At 32.8% G+C, this 25,308-nt stretch overlaps 1 protein-coding gene across 1 annotated transcript; it reads right to left on the bottom strand.

The window, feature by feature from the left end:
* Window positions 1-5,612: 5,612 nt before the first annotated feature.
* On the bottom strand, window positions 5,613-18,204 carry LOC141697932 (nicotinamide adenine dinucleotide transporter 1, chloroplastic). The gene is made up of 9 exons (XM_074502498.1): window positions 17,826-18,204; window positions 15,254-15,349; window positions 13,249-13,355; window positions 12,565-12,613; window positions 12,280-12,395; window positions 10,261-10,355; window positions 10,072-10,160; window positions 9,881-9,975; window positions 5,613-6,392 (listed from the first exon to the last, which is right to left on the bottom strand). Exons 1-9 carry the CDS (start codon window positions 17,893-17,895, stop codon window positions 6,156-6,158), a joined length of 954 nt encoding a protein of 317 aa, XP_074358599.1. The 5' UTR covers window positions 17,896-18,204; the 3' UTR covers window positions 5,613-6,155.
* Between the last annotated feature and the right edge of the window lie 7,104 nt (window positions 18,205-25,308).

Here is a 25,308-nt window from a genome sequence, read left to right as displayed (position 1 = left end):
TGTAGATTTTTTTGTATTATCCTTAGTTGTAGTTTCTTGATCACTTTCATCATCACTGTCATCACTTACCATCTCCACATTGTCAAATTTGAGGCTCTCATGGAAATCTCCATCTTGCAGTCCTTCAATCTTTTTATCATCAAACATAACATGTATTGATTCCACAACAATGTTGGTTCTTAGATTGTAGATTCTATATGCTTTTCCCACAGCATATCCAACAAAAAATCCTTCATCTGCTTTAGCATCAAACTTCCCATGTTGATCAGTTTAATTCTTCAAGATATAACATTTACAGCCAATGACATAAAGAAAATTTAGAGTTGGTTTCCTGTTCTTGAACAATTGGTAGGGAGTCATGCATTTTGCTTGATTAACCAAAGAGATATTTTGAGTGTAGCAGGAAGTGTTCACAGCTTCAGCCCAAAAGTATGTTGGCACCTTTGATTCTTCAAGCATTGTCCTTGCAGCTTCAATAAGGGATCTGTTCTTTCTTTCTACCACTCCATTTTGTTGTGGAGTCCTTACTGCAGAAAATTCATGCATAATCCCAGATTCTTCACAAAATGATCTCATTACAGAATTCTTGAACTCAGTTCCATTGTTACTCCTGATTCTTCTTACTTTAAAATCAGGATGATTGTTGACTTGCCTTATGTGATTGATGATGATTTTACTAGCTTCATCTTTAGACTTTAGGAAATATGTCCAAGAGAACTTTGAGAAATCATCCACAATTACTAGGCAAAATCTTTTCCTTGAGATGGACAACACATTGACTGGTCCAAACAAATCCATATGTAGCAATTGCAAAGGTTCTTCAATTGTTGAATCAAGTTTCTTTCTGAATGATGCTTTGATTTGCTTTCTCTTTTGGCAAGCATCACACAGTCCATCTTTTGTAAACTCCACTTGAGGAATACCTCTAACCAGTTCTTTCTTGACAAGCTCATTCATGGTCTTGAAGTTTAGATGGGATAGCTTCTTGTGCCAGAGCCAACTTTCATCTTGACTTGTTTTGCCGAGAAGGCAAGTGACAAATTCTGCATTTGATGAGTTGAAGTCAGCTAGATACATATTTCCTTTTCTCACTCCAGAGAGAACCACTTTGTTGCTCCTCTTGTTTGTCACAACACAGGCTTCTGAATTGAATGTTACTGTGTTGCCCTTATCACAAAGCTGGCTGATACTTAATAGATTGTGCTTGAGACCATCCACTAGGGCAACCTCTTCAATGATAACATTGTCTTTAGAAATCAAGCCATATCCCACAGTAAAACCCTTGTTGTCATCTCCAAAAGTAATACTTGGGCCAGCTCTCTCCTTGAACTCTGTGAGCAGGGTAGAATCTCCAGTCATATGTCTTGAACAACCACTATCCAAGTACCACAGATTCTTTCTATTTCCCTGCACACATTAAAACCAAATCAAGTTGATTTTGGTACCCAAGTTTCTTTGGGTCCTGCCTTGTTAGCTTTCTTCTTTTGTTTCTTAGGTTTGATCTCATTTGACTTGAGGATATCAGATTCATCCTTAGTCATCTGAGTTGGACCTTTGAAATCATTCATTAAAACAGAATTATCATGCACATTTTGATTAACAGGAAATGGCATGTTATTTGCAAACATGTTATTCCAGTAGGGCATGCTAAATGGCATTTGAGGCATACTAAATACAGCACAATAAGGATTAGGTGTAAATGGCGTTTTAGAAAATTGTGCATTCATATTCTGTGCAGACATAGCATTCATAGGCATAGAAGGCATAGCACTCATGTTGGAAAAAGAAGGAGGTACAGTCATGGAAGTAGGCATGACAATTTTACAATTAACAGACAGATGATTAACACTACCACACTTAACACAGATTTTTCTAGGAGCATATTTATCAGGTGTGTAGTTGTTATGTTTGTTAATTCCTACTTTCCCATTTCTATTGTTTTTCTTTTTAGCCTTTGTTTTAACCTCAATCTTTTCTAGTATGTCATTCAATTGCTTGATGGACAGATGACCAACATTCACTTTCTTCTCCTTCTTCACTTGACTTGTTTCTCCTAAAATAAAGTTTTTGGAAACTGATCCATATTTTTCATTTAACTTGGCAAGTTTGGCTTTACTCACAGGTTTGCTCACAGCCAGCGGATGAGGATTTATGTCACTCGACGGATAATCTTTTTGATTATCCGACGGATGACTCTCATTATCCGTCGAGTCTACATCTGTTAGCAATCCTTCAACCAAATTGGATTCCATCTTCTCTTTACTCTTTTTCCAGGCTGCATCACAAAAGGACTCAATACCTTGAACTTTGGTGATTTGAGCATGGACATCTCTGGATGATTTCCATGCCTTAATCACCTCATATTCTCATTCAAGCTGCTTCTTCAAAATCTCTTCTTTCTTCAAGGACTCAGTTAATTCATCCTTAGCAATCTTACATTATATTCTCAATTTTTCAAATTCAATATAAACTGAGACTCTAGCACATTATTCCTCTCACTTAAAAGCAAATTGTTTTCTTTGATTTTAGCATTTTCCTTAGTGAGGGACTTAAGTGTAACACGCAAATGATATAGTTCTGTAGACATATCATTAATTGCATCATTACACTCAGCTTTAGATAAATGTGCAAGGTTAGTGGTGATTACCTGATTGCTTGAAGAACTTGTCTCTGTTTCATCAGGCTTGGCCATTAGAGCTAGATTGACATAGCTGACATCTTCATCCTCATCCAGACTATCCGATACCCAATCATTTTCTTGTGTAATAAAAGCCCTTTCATTTTGTTTGAGCAACTCAAAATACTTCTGTTTATAATCCACAGGCTCAAACTTTTTCTTGGAATCTGACTTTCTGCATTCATTTGCAAAATGACCAGCTAAGCCACATTTGAAACATTTGAATTTTAATTTATCCACCATGTTTCTATTTGGCTTAGCAGCTCCAAAGTTCTTTTTGAACTTGAGCTTGGCAAACCTCGTGGATAAGAATGCTAAGTGTTCATCAATATCATCCATGTCATCTTGACTCAATGGATCTTCATTATCAGCTACCAACCCTTTTCCCTTGCTTTCACAGACCTTTGATGTAGATTCAACAGCTTCCATCTTCATCTCCTTCTCTTTCTCTAACTCAGCAACCAGTGCAATGGACCCTCCTTTCTTCCTCCCTTTCTCCACTCTTTCATCTTGCTCTATTTCAAGCTCATAAGTCTTTAGAATGCCATATAGTCTCTCTAGTGTAAACTCCTTGTATTCTTGTAAATTTCTCAAGGAGACTGTCACTGGTTTCCATTCTTTTGGAAAGGATCTCAGGAATTTGAGGTTAGAATCTTTGGTTTGGTAGACTCTTCCATACAGCTTCAGAGCATTTAGTAGCTTTTGAAATCTACTAAAGATATCAATGAGAGTTTCACCTTCTTCACAGTGGAAATGCTCATATTGCTGAATTAGTAACTGCATCTTGTTTTCTCTAACTTGTTCAGTTCCATCACAGATTATTTGAATGGTATCCCAAACTTTCTTGGTTGTCTTGCAGTAAATGATGTTATCAAACATGTCACCATCAACTTCATTGAACAGAATATTCATGGCCTTCTTGTCTTTCCTAACTTGTTCAATATCAGGATCTGACCATTCATGCCTTGGCTTGGGAACTGATGGCTCATTTCCAGTTGCAGCTCTCATTGGTACATGAGGACCTCTCTCTATGCAATCCACATAGGCCTCATCTTGAGAAAGTAAATGAAGATGCATTTTTACCTTCCAGTGATGGTAATTATCTTTGTCCAGAAAAGGAATCTTGACTCCAACATCCTTCTTATTCATCTTGCTGTTTGTTGTGATCTTTAAACTCTTTGTGCTTCAAGAGCTTGCTCTGATACCAATTGTTAGTCCCTAACAATGTAGCAAGAATTACAGAAGGGGGTTGAATGTAATTCTAGTAAACTTTTTCTTGAACCATAAAATATTCTTACTCAAACTATATATATATATATAAGTGTTTTGATTTGCAAGGTGCGGAATTACAAGTTAAATAAATCAAAAACACAAAGTCATAAAAACACAATCTTTAAAACTTTCTGGTGGATTTGAAAGTATCCACCATATATATATATATATATATATATATATATATATATATATATATATATATATCGAATTAAGAACTCTGTGAAGAACAAATGTCTCACAATTGCTTTACAAGTGAACAAACAAACTACAGAGAAATTCTTAACAGTTACAGCTTTTTCTATTTCTCTTCTAAAAGTGTTTGCTTAGTTGTTTGTTCTAATAGCTACACTTGGTTTATATACCACCAAGTTTACATGATAATAAGACAGGATAATTAAAACAAAACTATCAAGTCAAACTCCATGCTACTTCACTACTCTATTCCAGCATCTTCGAAAATCTTCTTAACTTGCATGGAAATGGTAATGCTTCTTTGTTCTTCATTTCCTGTTAAACAGGCTTCCACATTCCTTTTGCTAACAACCAACGTATGTGACTGTGTTGTCACTGTCAACATATGTTTGAATTGATCATCCGTCGGGTACATGCTTGTCATCCGTCGGGTTGCCTTGTTGATCATCTGTCAGGTAGCTTTGTTAATCATCTGTCGGGTAGTCATTTATCATTTGACTTCATTTCATTTGTGCAGAATTACAAGACATCTTATATTTACATTTAATCAACCTATTCTGCACATCTACTAGCAGTGTACATGACTCATAAGCTACTACAGAATCTATACAAAGATGTTTGCAGAAATGTGCTACATGACTTATTGTTACATAAGCTACTCACCCGATGGATATCAATTAGTCAGCCGTCGGGACTATAATTAATCATCCGTCGGGTGCTATATTTTTCACCGAGTTAAATCTACTAAGGTGTTTTGTTAATATAATCATCAAGTTCACAACATATTCCCAACAGTCGATGCTCACGTTGTTGGAAGTAACTCGTGGTTCTCTTATGGATTAGTGCTGAGGGATCACGAATGAGGCTTAAACATGGTAAGAACGCACACGTTTGTAGGAGAAGTCCTAGTTGTAGAAGCGGAGGCCATCGCGGTTTTGGAAGCTATCAGATGGATGAGTTTTATGGGTCTGCAGAATGTGGACATTGAGAGCGATTCACTAATCACGGTCCAAGCAATCAACAGCACAAATGAGAATCTCCTGTAGGTTGGTGTGTTATTTCAAGAGTGTCATAGCCTTTTGACAACTCGTAGGGATATTTCGCTTTCATTTGTTAAAAAGTCAGCTAACAAGATAGCTCATTTAATTGTTAGAATGCAAAATGAGAATTTCCTAGAGGTTGGTGTGTTATTTCAAGAGTGTCGTAGCCTTTTGACAACTCATAGGGATATTTCGCTTTCATTTGTTAAAAAACCAGCTAACAAGATAGCACATTTAGTTGTGAGAATACTTTGTGAAAACAGCTGCTTTATTAATTTTCCGACTCCTCCAAATTATAATCTATTTGATGGATTAATGTTATAAACCAGTTTCAAAGAAAAAAACAAGTTCGTTCTCCAGAATCTTGAATTACACTGAAGCACCCTGATAATCTCATACGACATTTCAACAATATTTGATTTTGCAAATTCATATGTAACTGTATGTTATTTTTCTCTGTTCACGAAGGGAAATCCCTGCAGAAATTATATCAAACTATATAAATACATAAATAAATAAAAGAACGATTTTTCTATTGTGTGTCCACGTGAAACCCACAAAAAGCCAACCTAATCTTCTTTATCACACAAATCCTATTCATTTATAAAGGTCGGACTAAAATACTAAAGCAGTTGAAATACATGGTTAAACTAAATGATCCTCAAAAAGAATGGTAAAATAAAGAGCAACATACAAGCTGACATTTGAAATTTACATTCCTTCGTCTGCACACTTTTTCATCATCATCAATGTGTAGTAACATACTCCTCATCTTCAAGGGTCACTTACGCTACTGAAGATCGTATGTATGTTACTTCAAGTACCAATATAAGTGAGGTACCCAAACAAGCAAGGACCTTTTAATGAGAAACTGGAGCTGATAAAATTTCCTTTGCCTGTTGGAAGAATATGTAGTTGCCAAAAATGGTTTATCCACAGTATAATGTCAACATAATATTGCTTATCCAATTTCAAAATGTTTGATGATGGGACTCTGGTGGGAATTTAGCAACTAGGAACCGGTGAATCATCTCAAAGCTGGTGAAAGTAATTACAGCAGCCGGGGTTGTCCTGATGAGGTTTGTGGCACAACCACGGTAAAAACCAGTGATGCCCTCTTGTTGAAATACCTTTTTAATGCAATCAACAACACCGGAGTAGCGTTTCTCAGAATGGTGCCCTTGTTCCTGAAGCCTTGAACGGACAACCTGCATATATATTTCGAAGAAGAAAAAAGGTAAATGGTGCTGCAGAAAACATGATTGTATCAATATACTCACTGGTGCAACTGTGCAAACATACAGGCAGCAGGGAATGGAAAAAGCATTCTGAGTCTCTGACACTGACCAGATATTAATTTATCAGAAGTAATGGAACAAGGCATTGGTTAAGAAATTGTATGCGAATAACAAGAATTGCATGTAAATGAATGTCAAACAAACTCATTCATCTAAATAACAGTTATTTCATCATGCAAATTATACGTTCACTTTTTTTTCATCATCAAATTTCTGGAATTGTCTAAATATTAGATAAATTTCCACAATTACAATTAGGTAATGACCTTTCACACGCTTCTACTATCTGCCTCATATATAGGGCATGCATACAAGTTCAAACTACATATACAGCGTAAAAACTAAAAACTAAAGATAAGGTGAATCAAATTGGTATTCTTAGTGAATCTTAATTGTGTATTATATGTAAAGGTTTATTGACCATTTGAACATTCAAGCTTGCAAGCGGGAGCAACCTAACCATTCGAGTACACTTTTCGCCGGTTTGACCATCCTCGTATAATCATCAAAGCGGTTCCGAGGAAGAGCTGTATCACACTCTCTCGTTTGTGTTGTTCGTGTGTTTTAAAACTAAACACACACACACATTCCAAATACAGTAAAACCTCTATAAATTAATAACGTCCAGACCAGCAAATATTATTAATATATCGAGATCATTAATTAATCGAGCTGTTGCTATTATTTTGGGACCAAAATTTGTATTGAAAATATTAATTTATAGTGGATGATTAATTTATCGATTATTAATTAATTATTAATCGAGGTTTTACCAACATATCCTCAACCCTAATTCACTATCATCATTCTCATCCATGGGTGTCCAATCCTTGAGGTGGTGATTCTTAAACCTGGCAAAATATGGATTTGGTTTGGTTTTGCATCGTTAATATGGATTTGGTTTGGTTTATGAACCAAAACCATATTCTAACCATATTTTATTAAATATGGATTCAATTTGGTTTGGTTTTATATGGATTTGGATTGAAATATTGATTAACCATATTTGTAATACATACTTAAAATAAATATTTTTATTTCATAAAGTTTGTTTAATATTTTGTAATTTGTTGGAAATTTATATTACCTGTTGATATTAATTTGATATATCGACCTTAGACAAAAAATTGATATTTACAATTCTAAGAAATTGGTGGTCATTTATATTTTATGTCGAGTTGGTAAGCAGTAATTTTCAAATTTTAATTATAGTAAAATTAACAATTAACAATATGTAACAATTAGCAGTACCTAATCATGTTTTATTTTATTTGGTCTTTGACCGTAATTCTATGACCGGTCTATTTTCTGCAATATATACACACACTGTTTGTAAGTAAGCAGCAGCACATCAGGCATACTAATTATTTTAGAAGTAGGAGACAAAAGAAGCGAATCTATAAATCTGGTTCACATATGGTTATCACACTTTCCAATCCATTTTAGTAGATAAAAGTGTGATATGAAACCAAACCAATCCCAATTCAAATATGTGATTTTTTCATGGTCCAAATTTAAAATTCTAGACTGGTTTGGTTAGGATTCATGGTTTTGCAACCACATTGCCAGGTCTAGTGATTCTAGATGGCTTGATGTTGCTTGCGGCCGTGAGCCAACCATGACTGTGATTTTCAATGGATATCTTTATACTTTTAGTCTCCTCGCAATGGCTCTTAAATATGCACACATGTAAATTTATTTTGTTTCTAGATGTTTGCGACACGAGTAATAATGCCTGACATTTTCTTATTTTACGCTGACCGCCATAACCATTAAATTTTTGAGTTCTATGTCAACGTCTATGGAAAAAAAGAGGATGATGAAGAACATATGGTGATTCTTTTGATAATTTTCAATTGCTATGCACCGAATTACGAACAATTCTAATTTCTATTACAAAGAATTAAACTTGTAATCGATATGCACTTCAAGTAACAGTCAGGATTCTAAACAGGAGGAAACAATGTAACAAGGTCAATGGTAATCAATGTATTTCTGTTGTCCATAATGTTTTTTGCTGTTGCGGTTTGTATCACAGCTCACTAGCTAAGGAATATGAAGTATTTAGTTTAATATGATCTTTGAGCTCTCTGCGCCCTCTGGAAAAAAAAATCTCTTTTATGTGTCTACATAGCTGTTTTTGATCTAATTTGCAAACCAACTTGCTACCAAGTGTGCTTTATCTGCATGATACTACTAAAATTGGATGGAGTTCTGGAGAGCTAAGGATGCTATTTAATTAGTGAAAAGATGTAAAGAAATTGATTGTATGGTTTTTCCTGTTTCTTTACTGCCACATGCATATGCACACGAAACCAATTAGCCCTTGATTATTAGCTTCTTGTTTCTTAGCATGTGTGTGCATTCTAATATTCTTTCATGGACCTTCTTTACCACTTCTCAGAAGCACATGCTCCTAGTGTAGCAAGAAATCATGACATGATACATGGACCTCCCATGAACCCTGTACTTAATTAATAGAGCGTCTTTAATTATAATCTTTTTTGCTTCCCTAGTTCCCTGTACTGAATCATGTACCATTCTCATAAGTTCTACACTCACAAGTCACAAAATTATGTTTGTTTACATGTGGTCTAGGAAGTATTGGTCAACGAAGGATTATCTGCCACGGCATGTAGTACCATTTGATATAATATATTTATTAAACAAATTGTATCTGGTGGTGTACATACCTGCGCTTTGAGCTGGAAAGGTGCTGTCTATGTTCGGGGGTAATAGTCTCGCTGGGCACCTAGGCCCTGGCCCTTAAACTGGATTATCTTCACGTGTCCCTAATGACTCTCCAACTTTTTAGTCCGCAACATAACTATATTGGAATGCCTACTGCATTGGCTATCTGACTGATATATATGCTTAAGCTTGGTCATGTTTTCGTATGTTAATTTTATTTTAAATTGATGGTTTACGTGTAAAATTAAATGAGGAATTTTAGCAAGTGTTATCCACTTGCCGTCTTTTTTAAGGCCAAGCCTGAATTTTGTAACAGTGTACAAACGTTCATACCGGAATGGTTGAACTGGCCAAAACTGTACTTAATTAGTTAAGTTTCAAACCGCCCAATAGTGTACTTAAATTGTTATTAAATTGCTCCCGCGTGCAAATTTCAGTAGTCATTATGCAAACTACATTTAATTTTAATGTACATATTCTATAATAAAGGTTATATGTATCTAGATGTGCATATTAATATACTGGATCTTGATGGTTTGTGGTTTAAGGTAGTTTGTTGTAGAACTTGACGCATTTTATTTAACTAATCAACATAAGTCGGTCGTTCAATTTTTAGATCAAAGACAAAACATATGAAAGCACATTGGAGCAAACATTTCATAGATCAAATAAAGTTGTTAAATCAACACTTAATTCTGGCAGGATACCTCGTGTGGATAAGTCAATGTAGACGCAATTATTTTTGAAACTGACGAGGCAACAGCAACATCGCTTGCACCAAGTTTATCACTTGTAGTGTTATCTGATATTATAAAATTCAGTAAAACAAAAAAGAAAAGTTCCATTAACTACAAACTTCTCTTTTAAAACCATGCTTAAGAGTGGTGAAAGTTTATACCTCGATCTGCCAAATAGATTTTGATCTTTTCATATAATGGGAACTGGATTGCAACATGACTAATACCAGCCAATGCAGGGACTAGACCACTGTGTAGCCATATTATACATCAGACATCAATTACATATTCAGTATATAGAATCACTGCCTCTAATCGAATCAATTATTAAAACAGAATGTGATAACAACCTGTACAGACCGCGAATACCCTCTTCATGAGCGATCCTTCTTAAAGCAGAAAATGTATTTCTGTATGGCACAACACCTGTCCTCATACCTTGTGTCTGCAAAAGGGGAAGAAGCAAGAGTTAATTCTCTAGATCTGGTACTTGCTTGATAAATCTGAACTATAAAAGGTAAAGCACCAGATATATGAGCCAACGCTATGCAAATTCTGTATATGCAAATGTCGTAGGATTGATGATAGTAACAAATTGTTGTAAACTGACAAAAATGAGTTTAAATACAGTTCAAATTTTATTTTACTAGCACGAGAACGTGAAGATTAAAGATAAGCTCTTACTGGTCAAAATTATCATAGTTAACAGACAAACCCATAAATGGACCATATGTACTTTTGCTAGTTAAGTATCCAGGACTAGACCAGATGAAGTTCTAAAATTCTTCAAAACTAGTTTTCTAACGAGGAAATAATGAGAAAAAGACCCCCCACCCCTCACTCTCACAGAGAAGTAGTAGGACACAAACAGCGCAGAGCTTTAATCTCAAATCAATTACCATATTCAAATGGATGAAATTTGATCTGTTCATATGAAGACTAAGAAACAATTTTTCCCAATAGTGTACATCCTAGAATCTTGGCTACTTGGTAGTAATAAAATCTATAAGCTATTAAAATTCTCTAGAATACACTATCTAACTTTTACATTTTTAGGAATCATATTCGCACATGATTATTTTTACTTCAATTTGTGCACAGTTTTGCTAATAAATGGGGCTATACTCAATGTTATCCTGGCATCTCACAGTGACAACATGGCTCCTTGATGCTGGAAAATGATGGGCGTCCCACTCACTAAGTCGATCTGTATAAACCCGACCCATGTGTTAAGGCAATTTTAAGTAGTAACTTCGCAACAATCTTATGTGACTCATCAATGGAGCAACTTCATCCTCTAGTGACTTCTCTCTTGTCTTCGTTATTCTGTTTATATTTTCTTCACTCCTCTATGTTCATCTAAGTTTCTAATTACTTTTTTCCTGATTTTTCATTTCTTTATCGTCCCTCTTCTTCCCATAGGCATGTAAAATTTACAAAATATGTAAGATGCACTAATAACTAAGAACATAATTACATGTGCAGTAAATGGAATATAATCAATCGTTGCAAGTTATAATTATATGTTATCACTACAGTTTTAATCATTTAGTAAATTACTATAATATAAATATAATTTGAACCTGCAGTTGTAATATTTTATATTCTATGATATTAAGCTATCTTACAAATTTACAATAGCAAAAATATAGGTATTGATAACCAGAAAATCGATAACAATTAAGCAATAAAATATTTTGCAATATATATACACACACACACACAGCTTTACATTGAAAGATAAGTACATAGTGAACTGAAGACCATATCACCATATAGACGCCTTATCACCATGGTATCCTGGCCCCCAACACCCTCACCAACCGCGTGTAACAATATTGGCCACACACATAAGCGGTGTATCTATTTCCTATCATCCTATCCACAAAATATGATACAACAAGTCTACAACAGTTATTTGGTAAATTGCATAAAATATATAAAAATATCTAACCTTTAATCTAGACTCCAACTGCTCAGACTCAACGCCAGCGAGTAGTATAAATAAATATAAGTCTGATCTGCTAGTAATAGCCTGCTTATTATTCTTAGGCAGCCAGTCATAATTTCAACTCCCACTAAGTTCTCAAGGAAGTGGATAGTCCACGACTCTATGGCTACTAGCTTAGCCCGAGAACAACGTACACAAATTTGTAACCAGTTCAGCCATCAATTAGATTGTAAGCATAGAGTTGGCAAATCGAATTTGCCGAGACATTAAAAGGACTAAGAGTTCAATAGTGTAGCACTGGTTCTCTCAAAGACTTAGTGACGAATAGACGATGCTATTGCAAGTATGCTGTTTTATTTCACAGCATAAATGTTGACTTGTGCAATGAAATTGGAATATATAATCAGCGAATACATACTTGAAATCTCGTCTTGACAACCCAAAGAGGATTTGTCACTATGGTTGTTACACTTCCGGCACCAGCAGCAGCTATCATATTTGCACCTATTGAAAGTTGATGATTCCCAACTTCATCTGCACATCAAGTAAATTAAAACATATTAATTCATTAAAAAGGGGAAGCTACTGTACATATGCATAGACGAGAAGATGACGAGTTGACGACAATACTTTCAAAACTTAAAAACGTAGGGCTGTTAACAGGTGTATCTCCAAACATATATAAGGTAAGTTAGAAACTAACCGTCAGAGCTAAGAAAACTTTTTAGCTGATCATAAATTGTAAAATATACCTGCAAAAGTTTCAACAAAAAGATTAATAACTGGCTAACTGGAGTTGCAAGGATTTAAAAATAATAAAAAGGTATAAAACAGTGGGAGTAACCAAAATAAAAATATAGGTCAAGTCATTCACAAATATTTAACACAAGTGGCACAGGGTTTTCGGAGCCTGTAGAGTTGAAATATAAATTTTCAAATTTCTTCTTGATGTTCATACTAATTATTAATTTGAAGAGAAAATTTGAGTCGCAACAGGTTTTGGTATTACTTAAAGGAATGACTTCCTATGGCCTACTAACCGTCAGCCAAACTATATAAATTTTTCATATAAAAAAAAACTTTTCAGAAACAAATGCAGCATGGAGTAAGACGTGTGCTACATATCAGCATACAAGTATTATTTAAATAGTTCTCATGCCTACCATTCTTAACAATAAAGTTAAGAAGACTGCTATTTTTTTCTAGGCAAGACACAAAGATTTGGTAACCTGCACATTCATTTTCTTTATTTTCCATATAGCATATAATGATACTTTATATCAGTGCCTTTGGGATATGCATCACAAGTAGAAGAGATAACTATTTACACTTAAGAAAGTATTCAGCTGATTACGGAAGATAAAAAGTAGAACTATATATGACTCACCGCCCAATTTGGAAGTAACGCTAAAACAGTGGGAGAAAGCCCACGATACATGCCACGCAATCCTTCCCTTTGGAAAATTTGTTCCAAACTTCCAACTATAAGACTGCCTGATCAAGTTGAAAGTTTCAAAAACTGCATAAAAGCAACTTAAATATTCCTTAAACAAGCTTTCACATTCCTATCTTAAATTTTCTGCATATCTATAGTTTATCACCATAGTATTGCAGTACACAAGCATATAACACATAAATAGACTTAACTCAGTCTTGTCGATCGGTGGCTCGACTTCTGACATAGCAGTTTGGTTTGTCAATTTCTTAAGCACTTTTCAAAATGGTGGTAGCGATCAGTTTTTGATCAACTCCTTAACAATTACTATCTATTTACCCAGTTACCCATCTCAATTAACCGACCCAAAATCCAACCCGATCCAAAAGCTTACCCAGATTTTCCAAAACGTCATCCTTTTCCTTTCCAATTAAGCTCTGTAACAAACACTTCGTTTTTCTAATTGTCCTTGAAGGAGGGAAAATATAGTCGAGAAAAAGGGTCTTTCATGTATGGAAAATTAAATCATCATTTACGAGGAATACAAACACACACCCCCCCCCCTGTTACTCAAGTTGAAATGCCAGTAGGTCCTGGACCTGACCATCCACCAGCCTCAGTCAGCACTAACCATTGATGGAATTTCAGTCGTTTCCTAATGTTCATTTCCGCACCCTCTTCCTAGCAAACTCTAGTATACACCAGTGCATGTACGTCCCCAAGAATCACAAATCCAATTTTCTTCTCCAAAAAAGTCTGGAAACAAAGAAACAAGCTACAGAACATCTTAACTCTAATTAAAAGCGCCAGAAATAATATCTAGTTGTGCTCTATATTGACAAGACTCCAGAAAAGGAAATTCCTGGATCGATTGGTTGGACAACGATGAAGCTTACCGAAATCCATCGTGTTCTGCTTTTGTTTATTATAACACAATAAAATGTTCAATCGCAAGTGAAAACATGCATGCATGTTCTAATAGTGTTGAATTACTAAAAACATTGCAGGAAAGATAGCAATAGAGAATGAAGAGGATGAACAAGAGGTTAAGCAATAAAGATTTGGACGGGTTTCTCAGTCGAAGAGTCAGTTTTGATGGGTTATTGTGCAAAATTTGGACAATTTTTAACACAAACAAAAGTCAACAGAAACCACCATCTGAAAAAGCGCACAAGAAATTGGTCACTGAAATGCTAATTTAAAAGTTGGGCCATTGATCGACTACACCGAGTAAAGTTTGCCCACTGAGATACCAGTAGAGTCTGAACAATGAAATCCATTTAAATCTAGATTCTAGTATCGCTGACTCGCTGTACACATAATGTATTACCACTGTGTTGGCGCTACAGAACATTGTCGATAGTAACAAGTTACGACTTAAAACACATGCATCTCGAAGTTGACATTGCCTTACAAGAACCTAGATTATTTTTATCTACTATTCTAATAGAAACAAAAAAAAAATCGGAATAGAGTGTACACTATTAACACTAATCAATACTTTTAGTCAAATTTTGAAACTTTCACTATTAAAGGGTCTGTTCCACTTGTGGGCATCTAAATCAGCTACTTTCAGGAATTTAGAGAGCACTGTAATACTCTACTGCGAGTGGTAAATTCTGTATTGGAGACTAATAATATACTATTTTGATTCTTTATCTAGGATGTTTACACCTTCATTTCTAGATTTTATCTTCTGAAAACAATACGAAAAAATTGACCTTTAACCTTTATGAAACCAGCATTACGATCTTTGCCTCTTTCAGCACAAAAATCTCATTAGTTGTATTTTGTCTTTCAATGAAAAAAGGTTTGAATTGTTATACTGACAAGTCATAAGCATACAAAACCAATAACTCTGCAAACAGCTAACTACCGAAACTACTATGACTAGTGGAAAAGCAATCTCCAGAAAACCTTTAAAATAGACAAGTGTTGAACATGAAAGTTAGCATACCTCGAACAGTTCCATTTCCAAGAGTAGGTAGACCATGAACCTGAAATCTAGTCTTGATTACATCTAAGGGACAGACAAAGGTAGCTGCAATAACTCCTGCAATCAAATACACGTCTAAAATTGATGCATTTCAAAAAATTAACGAGAACAGAAATATAGAATAAAACATTAAAAGATGGATATATGTGGCCCGTGTAAAATCCACTACCCAAGGGCATCTCAGCCGTAAAGGGAGATAATTATACTGGTTTACAACCCACATACAAAAGAGATAAACAAACTTTGTATGCACAAAGTGTAATGTAATTATCTAATGGACGAATGCCCATAAAAACAAAGGACGAGGCCATACCGACTTTGGACTTATTATAACAACCTAATAAATACAAAGTATGCATCTAAATCAAGACTAATATTTTAAAATCTCCAATCTAGAATCTACGATAAATAAATCAATAAAATTTCTTTTAATCTTATATACAATATCTTGCTCAGAATTGGGCTTCTCCAAACTTGGGGATACAGGGACCTTATCCTATTTGTGACAAAAGTACAGCATTATCTATTAGTAAACAATTGACATAAACTTTCATAAAAAATTAATCAAACAAACTCGAGTTATAATACGATTTTGTGAAGAAATAAGCAAATCAGGGTCTAACCTTTCTTCCTATCTTTTCCGTAATGCGTCGTATGTTCTATTTATATGTGGTCTTTAAGTTGGTCAACGTATTTTCCAAATTTAATTTGAAGAATCCAACACAAAATAAGTGTCAGGTCCGGCAAGGGGAGGTGAAGACCGAGTTGGGGTAACGTGGCATATACCTCGGTTATACTGCTTTGTCAAAAACCATGTTCAAGCTTGTTATCCCCTCAATTAAAATAAATTCATTGTTCTTTCAACTTCTAAACTTCCTGTGAAATTGGATGAATTTTGCATTATGATGTGAGGAAATATCTGAAATTTTTATTCCTTCCTCTAAACCATCTCATTCCCCAGTAACTTAAACTAAAACTAAAACTCACTGATTCTAGAAAGGCCGTAATGTATATTAATTTGCATTTTTCTTATATTGGGTATATTGCATTACTGTAAGTTGTAATTTATGATAGAGTTTAAGAATATTGGACAAAGAGGTCATTTGAAGTTTCTGGTTGAACATTTTAAACACGTGTTCCCTTCTTCTTTTTTAAGATTCTTACTATCATGATCCCACACCTTGCCTACTTCTTGGGTTTCAATCCTATAAAGGGAGATAATGAGATGTAGTCTTTTATATTTTTCAAACTTTGTTTATTGAAATAGAGAGTATTATCTTCCTATGGCTTGTGACTCGACCAAACAAATTCATCTTTCTACACTTAAAGAAATTTTTGAGAAAACCCAAACTATCTTATTACAATTTACTTTTACTGTAAAATAAGACTCTCTTAGAACTTGAGGGCAACCGACCAACGGCTGTTATCATCAACATCAAGCTTGGGATGTTGCTTTCAATAGTCGATGACTTAGTGGTCACATCGGTGGCTGGCAATAAAAGGGAATGAAGTCGATAATGCACCATGAGAACAGTTATTCTAATAGTCTGCGTGTTCCGATTGTTATTAAAAAACAGAATAGTTACGAACATTTTAAAGTTTACTGTATCAACATTGTAAAAGACGAGATACGAGGTGTCTTGAAGTTAATGTGAACAAGGAGCCTGGCATGTATGTAGTGAAAAATAAATAAATTTCGTGTCCAATACAAAATGTTGGGAACTGTTAAAGATCTTGTTCTTTCGAGGTTGCTTCCACAAATACAACTTGTGGGATTAAACTAAGATAAGTTAAAGCTGTCATAGACTCATAGTGCTAAAATACTTAATTTTTGTAAAATTTGTGGATGAATTTTTCTCAAGGAGAAACAAAGAATTAGGATTTATTAGTATTATTTTGTAAAATAAAGTAGATTATAATTAATAATAAAGTCTATTTAAATTAGAAAGATATGTAGGTATCATTTCAGGCCATGTTAGTAAAACACTGAAATGATTCATTTACTTTTTTTATTGTATTTTTTCTATTATAAAGATTTTACTACTTCATAAGTTTACTGATTAATTTCTATTCCCTTTATTCGGAAATGTAAACTTAAATTTTCTCAGGGAAATTGTTCTGCTGTTATAGATTCCACTCTAAACATATTCCTCCGAAGTTCAATATGCACTAATATATCCCAAGGATAGTTTAGTCACCTAAGGACTAGTGGATTTTTTTACGATTAATCCATCTAAACTTAATTCTTTTCTTCATAGTTTTCCTACTTTATAATCATTTTCCTAACACCCTCCTCGGTCTTTTTCTTTATCTCAAAAAAAATTACACACTCTTCCCTAACCAATTTTTCTCTTCCACCTCTAATTTCCACATAGAAAAATATTTCCATTCACTTCACATTAAGCTCAATTCTTCATTTAATCGCTAATCAATAAAGTTCTCGACTTTAAACCACACCTCCAAAAAATCAACAATAACAACACAAATTCTAACAAACACACACACACAAATACACACAAGATAGAAAACAAACCAGCAGCAGCACCAGCGCCAGCATTACAAAGAAGGCCTTTAGGATTAGGAACATGAGTATCAGCCGTCATTGCTGTACATACACAAAGCTAACAAACTGTATATAAAGAAACACAACACAAAATGATAAAAACAAATGAGTGTTAAAAAAGTCCTCTGTGGAGAGGTGGGCAGTGAGAGAGAAGCAAAGTGGCATGGCAAGCTTAAAAACCCACTTTCAAAATTGAATTTTGGGAAATGGGTCGGGTTTTGTTGAAGCGTTTATCGATGAGATCGAGGTGGTTGTTGATATTTCGCCATTGGAGAGGAAGACAAGAGGGGGTTGTGTTTTGAGAACAGATGAGGACGAGAATTAAGTACATTTAATTAAGTGGTTTTGGTTTTACTTTTGTGTTCTCTTTTTTTATTATTATATTATTTTGGTGAAGTTTGGAATCTATATTGTTGTGCCATCTTTTGGGACGATTCGCCACATAATAGGTCCCATTTACCCATTAAAAATTGTGGATATTTTTTTATTCTACCCTGGTTTGAGGACGTAAACGTAAAACCAGTTAAATTATTTGTAAATTACTCTTACTCTATGGATAAAATATTTGAATTTAGCTCCGTAATAATTGAGCCGAGGTTGAACTATTCGAATTCTTATTTCAGGCGAGTTAGAGTTTCAAATTATTCAAATCGTAAGATACGTAAGTATTATCAAATCTTTACTATTTTTAATTTTTTAAAATATAAATATATTTTTTAAATAAATATTTAATATTTTATTTGTATCTATATATTTAATCAAATCGAACTCGAGCCGAACCGGTCATATTTCGAGTTTTTGTTAATATTTAGTGAAATTAATTCGAGCTTTCGAGTCAAACTCGAGCGAATTGAACTTTTACCGAGCTAGACATTAAATTTAAAATTTAAGGTTCGGTCAAACTCGAACTCGAACATTCTTAATCGAGTTCGAGTCTAGTCTGGTAATGTTCGACTCGTTTTGGTTCAATTACACACCTGTCATTAGACTTGACAAATCATTTGTGTGTCGTGTACTTTCGTGTTTTGAATTTTCGTTTTTCGTGTACTTGGATGTCAAACTCAAAATCGGCTCATTTAGGATTCGTGTAATATCGTGTTCGTGTACTTTCGTTTCGTGTCGTATTTTCGTGTAAAATTGAATATAATTTAAACTTGTTATTCCATAACAATGCAACAAGAATTACAGAAGGGGGTTGAATATAATTCTGGCTACTTTTTCAAGATTTTAAAACTGTTACAACTGAATATATATATAAGTGTTTGATTTGCAGAGTGCGGAATTAAATGATTATATAAATCAAAACACTAAGTAATAAAAATACAAACTTTTAAAACTTTCTGGTAGATTTGAATTATCCACCATATAATATATATATATATATGGGAATGATCAAATACAAACTAAAATTAAAATAGAAATTTAGAACTAATCTAAGCCATTAGATCTACCTAATCTAATGATTCCCCCTAAATCACCACACCCAACTACTTCACCCTCTCACACCCAATTTCAGATTTTTCCCTCCGTTTTTAATTTGATTTTTCCCGTCAAACCGTAAGTTTTTTTTTAAATCCGATTTCACTGTATTTTTTCTACATCTCACAACGATCGATTTGCATACCATATGTCTTATATTTCGAAGTAATTTTTAAAAAAAATATTTGATTTCTAGTTTCTATTCTAAATTGGTTTTTATTGGAGTAACCCCATATATATAGGGCGGCAATCCATGGAGGGCTCTCTTATACAGAGGTCCGTAGAGAACCATTATTTAAAAATATAAAATACATTATTTATTTCATTTTTCGTCATATACAGTTACATATTTTAATTATCAAATTAAAAACAAAGTTGACAGTTTTTTTATTTAAAAAATCATTGAAATTTGATGAAATAGTTTAAAGTGGTTCTGTAGTAGAATCGCAGTAAAATCACACGTATCCAAAATTATTCCACGGTAGAATCAAATTTAAAATCACTTTTTTTTCAAATTTCAATTATTAAACTTTTTATTATTTTTAAATATAATTATTATTCTACATTAGTAACGAATTTGATGAAATTTTATAATAGAATCAAGGGTTCTTTATATAAGAGGGTACTCTATTGAAAAAAGACTTATATATATATATGGGAATAAACAAATACAAACTAAAATTAAAATAGATACTAGAAACTAATCTAAGCTATTGGATATACCTAATCTAATGGTCCCCCTAAATCACCCCACCCAACTACTTTGCACCCTCCCACACCCAATTTCAGCTTTTCCCCTCCGTTTTTAATTTGTTTTTTCCCGTCAAACCGTAAGTTTTTTTTTTAAATCCGATTTCACTGTATTTTTCTACATTTCTCAACGATCGATTTGCATACCATATGTGTTATATTTCGATAAAAAAAAATTATTTAGTTTCTAGTTTCTATTTTAAATTGGTTTCTATTGGAGTAACCCCTATATATATATATATTAGTTTGAGAACTCTGTGTAGTTTGAAATGCCTCACAACTGCTTTACAAGTAGAACAAACAAATTACACAGAAATTTTTGACAAGTACAGCTTTTTCTATCTCTCTTTAAAATGTGTTTGCTTAGTTAAATGTTCTACTAACTACACTTGGTTAATATATTACCAAGTTTACATGACAATAAGACAAGATAATAAAACAAACATATCTAGTCTAACTTTATGTTGCTTCACTTATTTCTTTCGGCATCTTTGAATATCTTCACAATTGCATGAAAATGATAATGTTTCTTTGTACTCAAATTCCTGCTTATCAGGCTGCCACATTCCTTTTGCAAACACCCAATGCATGTGACTGTGTTGTCACAGTCAACAGATATTTGAATTTGATCATCCGTCGGGTACATGTTTGTCATCCGTCAGGTAGTCTTTGTTGATCATCCGTCGGGTAGTTTTGTTGATCATCCGTCGGGTAGCTATTTGTCACATGACTCCATTTCACTTATCCAAAATTACAAGACATCTCATATTTACAATTAATCAACCTATTCTGCATATCCACTAGTAGTCAACATGACTCATATACTCCTACAGAATCTACACAAAGTTGTTTGTAGAAATGTGCTACAATACTTATTTGTTATATAAGCTACTCACCCGGTGGATGTCAAATTGTCATCCGTCGGGACTATATTAAATCATCCGTCGGGACTATATTTGATTATCCGCCGAGTGTTACAAAGTTCACTAAGTTAAATCTACTATGGTGTTTTGTTTAATTTATCATCAATTTCACAATATATTCCTAACAAAACTTAATTATTTAATTAAATAAATTAAATATAAGATTTGTTGGTGATTTTTTTTACAAAATATATGAAACATATATATTTAGACCATATTTATATATAATATTATATAATCAAGTATTAGTTTAAAATAAATATATATATTTATTATAAATATACATATATTCATTATAAATCATTATAAATATTAATATTTAATTATAATATTTAATTATGTCGTATATTTCGTGTCGTGTATCCAAAGGTCAAACACACAACAGACACTAAATCTCCACCCTGTACTTTCGTATCGTGTACTAAAAAGCCAAAACACAAACACTAAATTTCATATCATTTTATATTGTGTAAGTCGTATCATGTCATGTTTAAAATTATCAGATATATCTATCTTGGTCTAACAAAGTTGTTCAACCCACCGTATATAATAAAATTTTGTTTATATTTCATGTTAATTTAGTAACATGAATCAACCAAAATTACTTAATCTCATAAATTAAGTTTGGAATTAAAATTGTCTTATCACGTCAATTTCAATTGTGACCAATCACTATTGAGGATGCTCAGATGGCTAGGTTTTCGCTATTAGAAAGTCTTAGAAGTAAATTTTAAAAATTCAAAATAGATTGCGGTTAGAGAAATAAAAGTTGAAGGGTTTTGAAATTTTAATGATAATTTATAAAGGTATTTTGATGACGATTTTTTATGATAAAGATAAATTTTCAAATTTTAATTGCCTATTACTTATTAATAAAAGTGGAGGCCTTATATGCAAAAAAGAATCACCAATAACAAGAAATTATCTCATAAAAATAGCATAAGGTGACATGCGGTAGACAAATTTTTTATCTTATGTTTTCCTTCCTTGTGGTCAATTTTTAATTTTTTATGTATAATAATAAAATATTAATTTAATGATATATTTTTACTTATATCAATTATAAATGTATGAACGTAAATTTTACTCAACCCTTGTTTATTGATCTACAAATTATAAGAAGGATAATTCTGAAAAATTGTTAATAATTTTATATTGAAAAAATGTCAATAAATTCATATTAAAAATTGAAATGTACATATATTATTAAAAAAAATATCGAGACTCTAATGATGGAATGAACGGAATATAAATAAGAATTGACGAGCACTGATCTTTCTTGCTCATATTTTCCCAGTTCAAGTGCTGGGGAAAGATCAAGTACCCTTGCGGTGTCCCAGAAAACACTCTTGGTCTTGGGGATAATGACCAAACCAATAAAGTCTGTATTGCGGATGAGATCGAGGTCGACATCGCAGTGGGAATCTAAAGGCTTGCATTTTGGTAAAAGTATTCAAACTACAAATTCAAAATGGAAAAAGAAATAAAAGAAATTTGCAAATTTTTCTAGAGCTCAATAGCTGTTATCTGATGAGATCCGAGATACGCTAATAAATGGTAAACCCACTGAACCAGCTTACATTCTGGACAAGACATTCATATTTTAAACCTATGTTATTACTTATAATACTTCTTACACATCATATAACGAACTATATTCATTAGGCATTGCAACATAGACGACATTCATACAAACTGGTCTAGGTAAGAGTAACTAGAATGGTCCGGTACTGGCATAGATTTACCAAGATTTCTGATGGAAGTAGCCCTTAATTAATGCTTAAGAGTCGAGCCCATTCAATTGTTGATTATTGGGATGAATATTGTCCATCATTTTATTTGCCTAAACTATATATATATATATAGAGTTTTCCTTCAATACAGTCTAAATTAAAATACAAACTACAAACGACACTCCATCCTATTTAAATATACCCTCATACACAACTCCATCTAATTCCCTCTATTTTTAATTGAATTTTTCACGTCAATTGGTAATCTATTTTTAAAATCTAACTTACTATATTTTTCTACATTCTCCAATAATCAATATGAATACCATATTTGATATATTTCGACAATAAATCACTAATTATGCCTACGAGAATTACTAAAATGTACTGGTTCCTGAAATAGTATTGATTTCAGCTTAGTGATTCGGGTAAGTTTAATTACTGATTTGTCGTCAAAATACAACAAATATGCTATGCAAATCGATGAGTGGGAGATATAGAAAAATACGTTGAAGTTATTTTTTTTAAAAAAATAATCGACTAACGGGAAAAGTCAGATTAAAAACGAAGGGGAAAATATATACACGAATATAAAGTGCACATGGAGGAGAGAGAAAATGATTAAACATTTGACTATTATTGTTTTGTAGTTTGTATTCTAATATTAGTTTGTATTTGAGCACTTGACTATATATATATATATATGTATTTTTTCAAGAGAGAACCCTCTTATATAGAGAACCGTAGAGAACCCTTGTATCTATTATAGAATTTCATTAAATTCGTTGCTAATGTAGAATAATAATTATATTTAAATATAATAAAATATTTAATAATTGAAATTTGAAAAAAATAATTGATTTTAAATTTAATTATATTATGGAATAATTTTGGATAAGTGTGATTAAATTGTGATTCTACTACAGAACCACTTTAAACTATTTCATTAAATTTCAATAATATCTTAAATAAAAAAATTGTGCAACTTCGTTTTTAATTTGGTAATTAAAATTTGTAAATGTATATGATGAAAAATAAAATAAATTGTATATTTTATATTTTTTAAATAATGACTCTTTACAGGCCTGTATCTAAGGGAGCCCTTCATAAATTGACACCTATATATATATAACCTCTACTTATTATTAGCATATAGAACCAAGTATAATGATTTAGTCCAAAATCAAATTAAGAAACCAGTACAAATTAAACAAAGACAAATGCAGTAATTTGATAAGCTACTGTGTACTTCTAAAACTCGGGTGTACAAATTAAACAAAGACAAATGCAGTAATTTGATAAGCTACTGTGTACTTCTAAAACTCGGGTGACGAGACATGATCATATCCTTTATTAATATCCCTGGCTCAATGACTTAAAAAATAATGTTGAATTATTTATATTTATAATAATAATTTTTATATTTTTAAAAAGAAATTGATATTAAAAGTTTTATAATAACAAAAATTATTTTTCTGGGACCTTCAAATATAAGCATGAACACAATTTTTTTTAATTTTAAATTAATATCAAAATAATGAATAACTGAGGCAGGGCCGACACTTAATATAGGCGAGTTAGCAGTGCCTAATGCCCCTAATTTTCAAAGGCCCGAAAAATATAAACTTATACCTATAATTTTAATTATTAATTTAATAATAATTAAAATTATAGGAACAAGTTTATATTTTTCGGGCCTTTAAAAATTAGGGGCATTAGACACTGCTAACTCGCTTATATTAAGCGTCGACTCTGCCTCAATTATTCATTATTTTTCCAAAAAAAACAATTACTCATTATTCGAATCGAAGAATGAATCACGAGACTTCTCCTTCATTTTTTGGACTCTATAATACATACCCTTTAATATAATATTAATACATTTTAATTATTACTAGTTATATTAGGAAAAAGACAAATTCCACCAAAAATATTTGATATGTTAACGTCAATTCACATATTAAGAGTTTAATGTACCTAAAAATTTATGAAGCAGCAGGATCTTATATTTTTTTAACATAACGTAAAAAATGGATGTAGACATTAATTTTGGGTCCAAATTTTTTTCTCTTCCACCTCTAATTTCCACATACAAAAATATTTATATTCACTTCACATTAAGCTCAATTCTTCATTTAATCGCTAATCAATAAAGTTCTCGACTTTAAACCACACCTCCAAACAATTAACAATAACAACATGTTGTGCAAGACATGCCTGTATCATAACAAGACTAAGTCATATTGACAACCCTAAGATTAGTTGTATTGTAACCTTAATCTGTAATTCATACTTGTAACACTTAACGTCTGTAAAATGTAAATGGAGCAGACTGAAGCATTTTTCTCTAAACAGTGTCAAACCTAAGAATTCTATCTGGAAGAAGATCAAGAAGATCATGCCTCAGAAGAATTATGAAGAAGTTTGAAGTTGAATAAATCTGTTTTGGTGTAAAACATTCTAAGTCAAGATCTCTACAAGTCACAGAATTAGTGTTATAGAGAAATCATTCGAGAACTCCAGAATGACTTATCGAGAAGTCATTTAAACTCCAGATAGTACCGACGA

This window comes from Apium graveolens, chromosome 11, assembly GCF_009905375.1.
Source record: "Apium graveolens cultivar Ventura chromosome 11, ASM990537v1, whole genome shotgun sequence".
Lineage (NCBI taxonomy): Eukaryota > Viridiplantae > Streptophyta > Magnoliopsida > Apiales > Apiaceae > Apium > Apium graveolens.
This window is presented reverse-complemented; position numbering and strand designations above follow the sequence as displayed.